The sequence below is a fragment of the Sesamum indicum genome, linkage group LG5, assembly GCF_000512975.1.
Source record: "Sesamum indicum cultivar Zhongzhi No. 13 linkage group LG5, S_indicum_v1.0, whole genome shotgun sequence".
In the NCBI taxonomy this organism is placed as follows: Eukaryota; Viridiplantae; Streptophyta; class Magnoliopsida; order Lamiales; family Pedaliaceae; genus Sesamum; species Sesamum indicum.
The window spans coordinates 13,518,885-13,531,444 of NC_026149.1; the positions used below are offsets into that span (position 1 = coordinate 13,518,885).

Consider the following 12,560-nt stretch of genomic DNA (forward strand, 5'->3'; position numbering starts at 1 on the left):
AATTAATGAAGCAATTTATTTTACATTTAACATAAATTATTATTTAAATATAAAATAAATTACTTTATTATATTTAAAATAGTAATTTATCTCTTTGTATATAAAATAATTTATTTTTTAAATACAAAATAAATTAATTTATTTATTATTATATTTTAAAAAATTAATTGCTAATTTTTTTATATAAAATAATAATTTATACATTTATAGTATCACAAGAATTACTTATATTTTTTTCTAAATTCTGACTTTGGCCTCGGGTTTCAATCAAAGGGTTCCAATGCTGTCACAAACTTATCAGTATAGTTCATTGTATTATTTTAGAATTATATAAAAAAATATACACTATTACATTTTCATGTTTCATTGTATTATTAAAATTAATACAATTTTAAAAATTAATTAAATATAATTAATTTATCAAAAAAAATATAATTTGTGAATTGGGCGTTTCATGTTTCATTGTATTATTAAAATTAATACAATTTTAAAAATTAATTAAATATAATTAATTTATCAAAAAAAATATAATTTGTGAATTGGGCCATTCACAAATGTAAATTGCAATTGATACTGTGAGAAAACAACAGAAAATGGGATTTATGATCCAATGTAGCTTGGAATTCTTTATTTGTTATGTTGTTACGTATATAATGTTTATTTATGTATTTAATGAATAAAATATAATACAGATATAGAAATCATATAAAATTCATTCATAGTTTATATTATTAATATATATATATATATAAATGATAAATACGGTTGTAGCTTTTTATTTTTAATAATTAAAGTGTATGGAAATAAATTTTGTAAATAATTATATTTTGTTGATAATATTTTTTTCATTATTTTTATAGATGACAATTTAGAATCTTTGCCCTATTAAGTATTAATCTAAACATTTGATTTTTTTAAAAAAAATATAATTAAATTATCTATATCTATATCTATCTATATTTTTTATATAAAAGTGTGAATCACCTAAAAGGTTTCTTTCTTTTTTTGATTGGACTAAGTCAACTTTGTAATGTCATTTTTTTTTAAGGATAAACTTATAAAATAATATTAACTATTTTTCACATACACATATTTACTCTTATTAATTACTTTTCACATTATCACATTTATTCGTATTTATTGATTTTCCCATTATAATTATTTACTCATATCATTTTTTATTTATTATATTCACAATATAATAGTACTTGATAAAAACTACTCCTATGATATAACACCAGATGACAAAAAAAATCATGAAAATTGAAAGGATTTAATGTTGAGAAATTTTCTTGCATAGATATAAATTAGAATTAGCTGGATCACTTGACATATTAAAATACCAAATAAAAATTAATTAAATAAATTGTCATATAAGATAAATATTTTAAAGCGTGACATAGGTTATAAGAAAAAAAAAAGAGAATTAATTAAATCACTTATCATGTAAAGTGAATCTTTCTTATGAGAAATTTTCTACCATGGATATAAATTAGAATTAGTTAGATCACTTGATGTATTAAAATAGGCTAGATGACAATTGAAAATCAAAATCACTGTCACCTTTGCTCTTGCTTTGCCTCGACTTATCAGTTTGAGCACTATCTTTCTTTGGGGTTGTATGTCCTTTCTCATCTCAAGGCCTTGTGAAATTTGTCCTTGTGGCAAAAACGCTGCTTAGGGAACAGGGCATCAGAATCCTCATGAATTCAAGTAGTATTCCCAGCCATGTTTTCCGAGCTTATCATCCTTTACCAAAACTTCATCCCTCCTATCTTCTTGATATTGGGCCATCCTACACGAGAAAGGATGTAACAGGTCACGTCATTAGTTTGAACTTAAAGAAAGAAAAAAGAAAGACTCTGCTTTAAATAGAGAGCGAGACTCACCTAGCCTGCAAGTTGATGTCACTAATTCCTAATAACCTTACTGCAAGCAGACCAGCATTTGTAGCATTATTTATTGCTACGGTCGCAACTGGAACTCCCCTGGGCATCTAAAAAGTATAGACAAATAGGAGTTGAATATTCATAATCATGCCCGAATGGCTATAACATTTAGGAATAAAAATATAAAAGAGCATATTTCGTGAAAAAGTCTCCGGTTGAATTTTTTATATTGACTCTAGTTTTTAAGTTGTTCTTTGTTCAATGTTTTAAAACAATACTTGAAATGTTTGATTAAGAGAATCTCTACAGCTGTTAACACGGATAAGCGAAACGTAAATACTCTGGGTTGTGCTGGTAAGTTTATCACCAATAGGAGTTTGATGTAATGTTTGGAAAAATGATCAATGCATATGTAATATTTTCAATTTTTAAATCGTGTCTTGTAAGGTAAAACAACATCATATATATATGTATGTATCTTATGTAGAGATGAATTAAGGCATCAATGAATGGGTTCCTACTTTGACTACTATAACAAACAAGTACATTACTTCAAAATAATCTTACAAGTTCACATATCATGGAAATCTTTGGTATCATCAAGTTTATCATCAATAACTTGTAGAACAGCAGTAAAACAACCTTTCGAGATTTGTAGTACTCCTAGAAATCATTGTAGCTGGCTTTTTCTGCAGGATACTTTTGTAAACATTTTTCTTTTCCATATTTAATCCTATAATACTGGAAGAAATGCTTAAATAAGACATTATTATGTGCTAGGAGTAAAAACGGTCATAACCTCCTCACTCCATATAGATATAAAGATATAAAGACCACCAAGTAATATTAATTTTTTCCATCTCCAATGACTAATTGTTATCACATCACACTGCTAAACTTTCACAATCGCCACAGGTATTTTGGTCAGTAACCATTTGTATTGATGTCAGTATTCTCTTTTTAAAATGGTAGGAGGGCTATGTAAACAGATCACTTTCTGTGTGGATCTAAGTGTAAAATTTCAAAGTTTGAGGGAGTAAATTTAATTATGCTTATCTCGAAGGGCTTCTTGGTACATTTATGCATTTGTATGCGCAATTGCTACTGCATCCATACAGCTTGATTGAAACCTGGAGACTGTACAGTACCTCTTATGTCAATTAACTAGTTTAAGTGAGACAAGACAGCAGAAGGTACAAGATGCAAATGCAGGTTCAGCCCCAACGACAATTCAAAAGGCCAGAAATGTTGCAACAACCAGTTGAACACAGATCAAGGTTAACAATGGATCCACTATGCTCACCTAGTTTACCAATAATTTCCTCAGCTTGTTCTGTCTTCTTACATTCCGTTCTTTCCCAAGTCCAATAACAGTACAACTTAATATTGGTCGTTAAGGGCAATTCGTCCATTTATATTTCAGTACAATGTCGTCTTAAAGCCTTGTGTTTTTTTATGTTTACCAAGTTACCAAGTAAAAGCAGCAATTCGAGGTAATCTCTATGGCAAACCATATCCTGACTGTTCTCCTATGTCTTGACACATTGATTTGATAGTTACGAAATTATGCTTTCTTACATAGTTATGTTCTTTTATAGCATTCAGCTTTTCCCTTCCCAAACAATCTTATCAGACTCTGAAGTAAGAAACGCAGCAGTAGGTAACCAGAAAAAAGATAAAGGAACAAGTACCTGTACAATAGACAAGAGGGAGTCAAGTCCATCTAATGTAGATGCACGAACAGGGACACCAATGACAGGCAGGGGGGTCAATGCAGCTACCATGCCTAATTCAAGTGTACAAGGTCACCAAATGTTTGCTGCATTAAATCCGACAAAGTAGACATATCATGTATTAATATAAGAGACCTGGCAAGTGTGCGGCACCTCCAGCACCAGCAATGATAACCTGGATACCACGCTCCCGAGCAGATGAAGCGTAAGAAAACATCATTTCAGGGGTGCGGTGAGCGGAAACTATTCTTACCTGTAAAACAACATTGAATTTAAGGCCAATAAGTGTTGATATTACAAACAACCATCTGTGTGCTGTCAACAAAATCACTAAGTGCAGTTTATGTAACCTCTGCAGGCACATTGAACTCTCTCAGAATTGTGGCAGCATCCTTCATAACAGGAAGGTCAGAATCAGAGCCCATTATGATCCCAACACGTGGTGCAGCTGCAGTAGGAGAATTAACAGTTATAGGAAAGGTGGTCAGAAGAAAAACTGCAGAAAAAAGCCACAGCCACAATTTCATTGAGGACCTCCAGAGTGGTATAAATCCCTAACTCCCCCCCCCCCCCCCCCGCGCGCGCCGATAGAATTCGCTACAGAAACTTTAGCATCTCAGTAACAGGCATCACCTCCAAAATGTTAGCCCCTGTTTGCCGTGCCGCATCTTTCCAACATAACTTTACACAGATGTCCATATTTTCCACAAGCAGTTGCATACCAAAATAAGAGACGAAAAGGAAAATATATAAATCTCAAACAGGCAAGCATCTTGGACAGACACAAGGGAAAATGCTATGGGATGTACATGACTAAAGTTAAAGGTAACCATTAAAATGTTTCCCTCAATAAAAATGGTGCCATAAATGATCTTTAACTGCAAAAAGACAGACAATAAACCAATGGAATCTACTCAGTCTTCTCCATCCACGTCATAGATTCAAAAGTAGGACTGCAACAATCCACATATTGTGACTCAGAGAATAGACGTTATAAAGTCAAATAAGATAAATGACCTGGAGGCTGATCATCCTCTGTTTCTTCGCTGAGCATGGATTTCAAACGAGCTTCAATAATGCCCATGGAAGGACCAACTAAGGTGATGTGACCCATCTTCCTCTGCTTCCTCATCTCTGCAAAATGTAGATGATCACTTCACTAAGATAAGCATACGGGTAAATACATATACTATATTCAAGAAATAGTTCAGCACTAACCAACCTGGTTTGTCATACCAATGAACTGATGCCCCTGGTATCCTCAATGCCCTCCCCATAAGTTGGTTAGCCAGAAGGAAACCTGGTTCTCCCTGTTCCAAAATCATGAAGCACAATATGTAAAGACCAATAAAGGCATATTATGGATTTAACGACATTGATTTGACAAGCTGGGACAATCTTGTGCTCTCCCTACAAGGCGGCTAAGAAGAGTAAGCACCTCAGCTTTTGCTGACAGGCCAACAATGTCTTACTCTTCACCATGTCCACATGTACTGAATGAACTCTGTTAACTAATTCTTCGAGGTTTTATTATCCATCTTGAACCATCCTTCAAAATGAGGCAAGGCCAACCACAGAGCGTACAAGTACTACCATCAATAGTATGGTAATAGTATAAGCCAAGCACATTATCTTAAAGAACAAACTAACATTTGTTACTTTATACTGAAGACTAAAGATGATAAATTGGAAGAATAATTTTTTGGCTTTTTTCTAGGTTTAAATAAATATTTCACTTTAAGAAGAATCAAAGTACTCTTTTATCCACCGGATGTTTCATATATAGTGGCGTGTGGAAAAACTAATTAAATCATACTGTTTATAGAAGACAATTCAAACACATTACCTCATCTTCACCAAGTATATTATACATGATAGCTGGACTTTTTATTGATGGATCACCAAGTGGAAGTCCAACAACAGCCCTCAGATGTTGCTCAAATTGTGAAGTAAAACAAGACTCAATTGTGTGATGTCCACTATTATGAGGTCTAGGGGCCACTTCATTCAGCAAGACCTGAGGAGAATGGATGCATAAGCACACAACAGAGACTGTAAAAATGCAAAAGCTATTTATCTAGACCCATGAAGATGTTAGTACCAACATGATGTAATAAAGATGAAACATCAATGAACAACCTGACCATCAGCTGTCAAAAACAACTCAACCGCAAATACACCAGCACCTTCCAATGAACTCACAGCCTTATATGCAACATCTGTAGCAAGTTTCAGAACCTTCCACGACACATTCGCAGGTGATTTAACAATGTGACAAATGTTCTCCCTGCAGATAAAAAAGACTAACAAAATTATTACGATAAATTTTCACAAAGAATGGTACGAGAGAGAATTACCAAAAAAACAAAAGAACGGTAAGAGAAATACTAGATGAAAATCTAAAACGCGGAACAACTAATATAGAAAAATAAAATCCCCAACAAAGGTATCATCTTGCCTGTGGATAGTTTCTACAACAGGATAACACAGCATACTATTATCTCTTCCTCTTGCCACAATTACAGAAAGCTCCTGAAAATTCAAGTCATTTTCCCAGTAAAGTCTAAACCTTGTACAACCTCGAATGTGCATACAAATAAATTAATATATCCATATAAAATGTTATCAATGCATTTGTGCACCGAACAAACTTGTTTTTCTCGATAAACTTAAATCTTACAAATAAATGCCTATGGTCAAATTTCCATCTTAGGGATGCTAGTTCAATTTTAACATTCATCAACACTAAACTACAGTTTACTTCCAGGTAACTCCATCTGTTGTTTTCTTATTTACAAAATCTGTAACTACAACAAGCATTACACAGTTAAAACAAGAAAATAAAAAAAGTCCTGTCTTCTTCTCATTACATGCACTGGAAACAAGAAATGAGATGATTAATATTATCAAGCAAGTGTTACACCAAGTGAAAGCGGGCCAACAAGACAAAAACAACCCAATAGAAGGCCAAGAGTCAAAACATTCCCATACTGAAGGACACTCAACTCGTAAAAATTTTCACTCCCCTCAATTTCAATTCAACAGGGAGCAGGATGAGGATAGAACTTCTCTTTATGCTGCACTTGCATAATCGGGAACCTTACAACGATTTCTTTCTCTTCCACTGAAGTTTGTCTTATTTATTAAGCTTGCCACTCTCACCATGAATTCAACAATCATGAAATAATTGATATCCTGTGGCCTAAAATGGAACAGAAAGTATTCTAGCTTTAAGTTGATAAGAACTTAGGAAGCAAACAGGATTAGACAATATTGTATATAATATAGTCCATTCCTGATTATAATAGAGTGCTATCTTTTGCAAATTGAAAAGCATCACATGGACAGTGAAAGGTGAACTTATGCATAAGTCATCATGACAGGTACATTGACCAACAGGCACTAACCTTCACAAATGGTGCCCATTTCTCAACATATAAACCAGTGTATCCTCCCAGGGCTGCAAAATAGTTAAACTTTCAGTTAAAATAACTGTTATCAGTGAAATTGGCAATATTATAAGTTAAAGTATTCATGCTTACATATTCATATAGTTTGGCATTTCAAAATCAATATTACAAGAATAAGTTGTATGTGATACTCTACTAAATTGGTTCTCAAGTTGAATCCTCTTAAGACTTAATTTATTATTTTTATTATAAAAGATGGCAGGGTAAAATAGACATCCTTACTGTCCTGTGTGTTACATTCTAATAAACTGGCTCTCCAGCTAAATCATCTCCATAGTTAACCTATAATTTTTTATTAAAAAATATTGCATTGGCAAACTTATAGATACCAATTTATAATTGAATTTAGTAATCTAATCATGCATCTTTTTTATCCAAATAATTCCAATTTTGCTTAGAAAATACAGTTAAAATTACTCAATTTTTAACTCAAATAAGCAGAATAATTTTTTGAGGTTTATTTTTCATTTATCAGAGTTATATATTTATTTTCAAAAGATCCTTTCACGTCTTGGCACAAGCTCAAAATTCAACATCATCAAGGCCATTATATTGAGACATTCTAACTCACCTTGAAGCCGAGCACATAGTTTAGTCCATGCAATCTTAAACCAGAGAACTATAATATAAATAGACAGCAAAGTTTTATACATCTGCATGTTCTTCACCCTGAAACTTACCATTTACTGCCATAGGAATCTCATCTTCATTTTTAGCGACAGCATTGCCTCGTCCATCATATGCCAGCCTTTTGCTCTTCACCATAAGAGGATAACCAAATAGGTCTCCAGCTCTTTTAGCACCTTCTAGGTCATCTATCTGCCCCAGACATTTTCCATGGGACAGATTTTTTTGGTCAGATATGAACATATTAATTTTTAAGTTCATATTCAAATTCATCAGTTTAGGTTCAAAATCTTGGCCAATATGTAATTACCTGCATAAACTCAGGCATTGGAATAGCATGCCTAGAAAAATGGACCTTCTGAAGGTACTTATCCTGTTCACAAACATTTTCTCAGTTAGCATACAGTATTAGAATCCCATATATGCGTGTAGAATGAATTGACTCATACATATAGCATGTCATATTGAAAAATTTGATCTCATGCGTTTCATTAAGATGTCAAACTAGAGCTCTTTTATTGTTTTTTCATAGCTCACACAATCAAATAATAGCATCCGCATAATAAATGTTTAAAGTAAATAAGGCAACAGCATCATGCATTCACTTCAATTTACCAATATGGAACATCCTAGCAATAGTATGAGACAATTCTTTGCATGTAACTGCAGGTAATAAGTTATCTTTTATCCCTAATAATTTTTTTCCCACTATACAATGTGGTTCTTGTATCAGGACGCACATATCTGAAGTCACTCAATACTTTCTTCAGCTACACAAGAATATGTACATATCAGGAATTTTTAATGTTCATGAAGCAGTAAACTTTTCTGTAGCTCTTCACCTGCACGCATAGCAATATCCTGACGAAGTAATAGAGATCCAAGTCCCACTAACAGGCTGAATTTATTAGAAAGTTTGTTATTTAAAAAGATTAGGAGTCAAGAAAAAATCACTTGCACTAATAAACCCATCATAAGCATAAAATGATGCTGAGGACAGACACAAAGATTATATGTTAATAACAGAAATTGCGCAAAAATGCTAAGTAGTTCTTCCTTTTTGGGAATTCATGAATATACAACTCCATCAATATATATTAACTATAGCAATAGAAAATGAAAGAAAAAAAATTTACTCCTAAGATGCCAAAGAGTTATCTTTGAATAGCTATAAGGAATAGGAAAAACAAAAACATCTTAATTTCTCATATGCTCATTGCGAAGAATGAAATAAAGCCTTCTCACGTACTTGGGCAAACAAGAAATTGATCACGAAGTAATCACAATACTGTTGAACCAGAAGATCTAGAAGATATCTAATTATGCATGTTATATATCCAGCTACAAGGGTCTGTATGGCTCTCAAGAAACTGCATTAATAGCTAGAAATCAAAACCTGGATGATCCGGATCGTCGAAGCTTTAGGTTGACAATCCACCCCTTGTTGTTCAAGTTTCTCGAGAGTTGCGGTATCAACATGCTCAATTTCGACAGTCAATACTCCACATCTATAATCTCAATCCAAATTAGAACCTCTGATTTTCCTTTTTAATCCAAAAACAGAGCAAGTGCACAAGTTTTATCACCTTTTGGCAAATTCTTCAACTGTAGCACTATCATGATAACTTCCCACCATATGATAATGGCATAAGTTACTTGCTGGACAATTCTCCATTGGATCTAGAATTATCACCTTTATTGCCATCTGAGAAGCTGCTTCACACAACATACGACCAAGTTGCCCTCCACCAAGAACACCCACAATTGTTTCCGAAAGCCCATGGACCTGTAAGTTGGTACTATTGGCACTTCTGCGATCATATATCGAGCAAAAAGAATTAGAGACACTTTCAAAAGTAAAACCCCAGTAGTCTCTCAAATTAAGTTGTAGTATATACTGCATAATAAATAAAATATAGCATAATCCAAATTAAGAATGCAGCATAAAACTTAAACAACTTCAAAAAAAGTAACCAAGATTATCATAATCCAAATTGCAAATGCACCATAAAACTTAAACAACTTCGAGAAAGTTTGCAAGATTGGCTAAGTCCTAAAACCAAAATATTAAGACCACCAATTACATCTCAGCAAATTACAAAACCTCCTTACATGAGTATCAGTCTCAAAAATAACCAAGTCATGTCATAAATAGTCCTTTAGGGCTGGCAACAAGTCGAGCTCGAATATATTTTAACTTTGACTCATATATACATCGACGTACATATATATAAGGTTCTATTGTTTTAGTTTTCCGAATAAATGGATATCTAAAAGATAAACTCTAGGGATTGTAGCATTGCTATTTGAACTATAGGAATGAAGGTGATACTAAACCAATACTCTAGGCACTTGATGGATTTATCCTAGTGCAAACTTCCACTTGTAAAATAAACCAAACATTATATGAAAAGAGTGTCTTAAATCTTAATCTATAACTCTAAAAATAAGTAATAACAAATTAACCAAACTAAAAAGTTGAATTCCAACCACATCCAAAAAATATCCATTATCCTATAATATCTTTTTGTTTTAAAAAGAAACTATTAGGTAAAAGTCCATCCGGCTTCAACAAACTAGGCAACCTAGAAGCACATGTAACACACATGTCGTGAGCAGTCAAACTACATACTTCAGAGAACAATAAGGACAAAGAGAGTCAGATTAAAAGAAGGATAGAATCATAAATACCTGGGAGAGGCCTCTTGAACTTCCATTGAAGCTCTGCAATGAGTTTGTGGAACCTTGAGCAGAGTACCATTTGAGAATTTCACATTTTGGTTCATTGGTATGGAAGAATGTCCAAAAACTATGCTTCTGCTAAGATTGTTGAAAGGAAAGGAAGTTGTAGCAGAAATGATCGACGGTGGATTTTGAGAAAAACCCTTCAGGCACTGCATTCTCTCCCTCAAAACTCAATCTGCAATTACAGTTGTTTCGCAGAGAACTAGTGCAGACAAACTTCAACTTGTCAGGTTGGTGTCCTGGCCAATTAAAACCCGTTCTTCCTATTACCTATCAATGATTAATATAATGACATTGACTCATTTAGCTAGCAAAACATCAAACAAAACTTATAAGACATCTTAAACTGTTATATATTATAAAGCACATACTTAAAAACCCACTCCATACTCATAAGAAACAACAGAGACAGCAGCTTGCCTTTATACAACTGATAACAGCGGTAGCCTGGCTGCCTCTGTACAAGTATTGCAGAGACAGAAACGCTGCCTAGGCCTGGCAACGAGTCGAGCTCGAGCTGCCGAGCTCGAACGCGAGCGACAAACAGCAGCAACAACCAACAACAGAACAGCAACAAGCAACAACAGAACAGCAAAAACAGACTTTTCGTTGGTGATCATTGGCAAAAGCAATTCCAAATATTTTTAGTTTGTAAAACTTCTATAACTTTAGTTTGTAAGATAAGATTTTTAGGATATTTTGCACCAGTCAATTGCAGAAGCAACCGTGTGTCAACAGAGAAAGAAGGATTACCTCGTCGCCGCACTCGTCTCCGCCGACGAGCTTTTCTTGTTGCCGTTAATTTGGGGTCTAGGGTTCTAAGATGTTTGGGGAAGAAATAAGAGAGGGGAAAGAATGGAGGTAGAAAGAGAAAGAGAGAGAGAGAAAGAAAGAAAGAAAAGGAAGAAGAAACAACGAAAAGAAAGAGAAAGAGGGGTTTTTGAATTTTGGTATTATTATTATTATTATTATTATTATTATTATTATTATTTAAAATTATGAGCTCGACTCATAAAATTTTTACATAGATATAGTTTAAATTAATATATGTTCACAATCTGCAAAATTTATATATTTATAAATATTAGTATAACATTGATATAACTATCATCTTATATTATTGAACAACGTGGCTTAATCGGGATATCAAAATTCAGATCAGACCGTTAGATATGATAAAAACAGACACAATATTTCTGATAAAGAGCCACTACACCATTGCATCAACCTTATATGTTACAACTTTAACCATTATATATTTGAGTTTTATATAATTCCATATTATCAACAACTGCATTATTCAAAATATAATAGGTGAAATAGTAGCCTTTGAAATATGAAAAAGAACAAAGAACAAAGAAAGAGAATGCAGTATTAGCATGGCAGAAGGGGGCAAATATACGTGGTGGAGTAGGCACCATCATCTATATACAGTTAGACCTCGACTTGATCAAGCATGTGCCAATTTGCAATGGAGGTTACAGTACCCAAATGTTCGAGTTCTTCACCTCCCACTAATCCATCCCGACCATTGTCCAGTTATCATTCAAATGGATCAATCGATAATGACTATTGATAACAGAAATTGGACCGCATAGCTGAGTTTTAGATCGGTGGTGCGCATGAGGATGATCAAGGCAAACCCCAAAGATTGTAGCAATGCGTTGAGGAACTGAGAATGAAAGAGGAGATTTTATGGCAACAGAGGTGTAAAGCACACTCGAGAACCAAAAGGGATAAAATACATGACTTTTTCATGTTTCAACCACTTATCGACAACATAAGAATGAGATTCAGAAGCTACGAAATAGTCAGGGGGAGTGGTGTAGCGATAAGGAATTTGTTTGGTCAATTTTATTAGATTTTTCTTCAGGGTATACGTACCAGTGAGCATCCACGGGAGGATCTGATCGAGATGGTTGTGAACACTGTCCATCCCACCGTTATGACAGAGATAAAGACTATCTTATCCAGCCATTCACTAAGGAGGAGGTAAAAGCTACAACTTTTGATATGTTTTTCGTATCCCCTAGTGCCGATTGTATGCCCCCTCTCTTTCTAAGAAATTTTGGCCTGTTGTGGGATCAAACATTATT

At 33.7% G+C, this 12,560-nt stretch overlaps 1 protein-coding gene across 5 annotated transcripts; it reads right to left on the bottom strand.

Annotated features, from left to right (window-relative positions):
- Window positions 1,427-11,370, bottom strand: LOC105162621 (phosphoribosylaminoimidazole carboxylase, chloroplastic). Of its 5 annotated transcripts, none has more exons than XM_020693996.1 (18): window positions 11,218-11,370; window positions 10,885-10,981; window positions 10,411-10,703; window positions 9,306-9,530; window positions 9,116-9,227; window positions 8,030-8,092; window positions 7,773-7,911; window positions 7,030-7,082; window positions 6,081-6,154; window positions 5,762-5,909; window positions 5,469-5,639; window positions 4,845-4,932; window positions 4,640-4,756; window positions 3,973-4,070; window positions 3,758-3,875; window positions 3,581-3,675; window positions 1,890-1,996; window positions 1,427-1,795 (listed from the first exon to the last, which is right to left on the bottom strand). In XM_020693996.1, the coding sequence occupies exons 3-18, from the start codon at window positions 10,617-10,619 to the stop codon at window positions 1,702-1,704; spliced, it is 1,911 nt and encodes a 636-aa protein (XP_020549655.1). In that variant the 5' UTR covers window positions 10,620-10,703; window positions 10,885-10,981; window positions 11,218-11,370; the 3' UTR covers window positions 1,427-1,701. The 5 variants fall into 5 exon arrangements, with proteins under 5 accessions (XP_020549655.1, XP_011078997.1, XP_011079000.1 ...); XM_011080695.2 differs by having other exon boundaries at window positions 10,411-10,734; XM_011080698.2 differs by lacking the exon at window positions 10,885-10,981 and having other exon boundaries at window positions 11,218-11,369.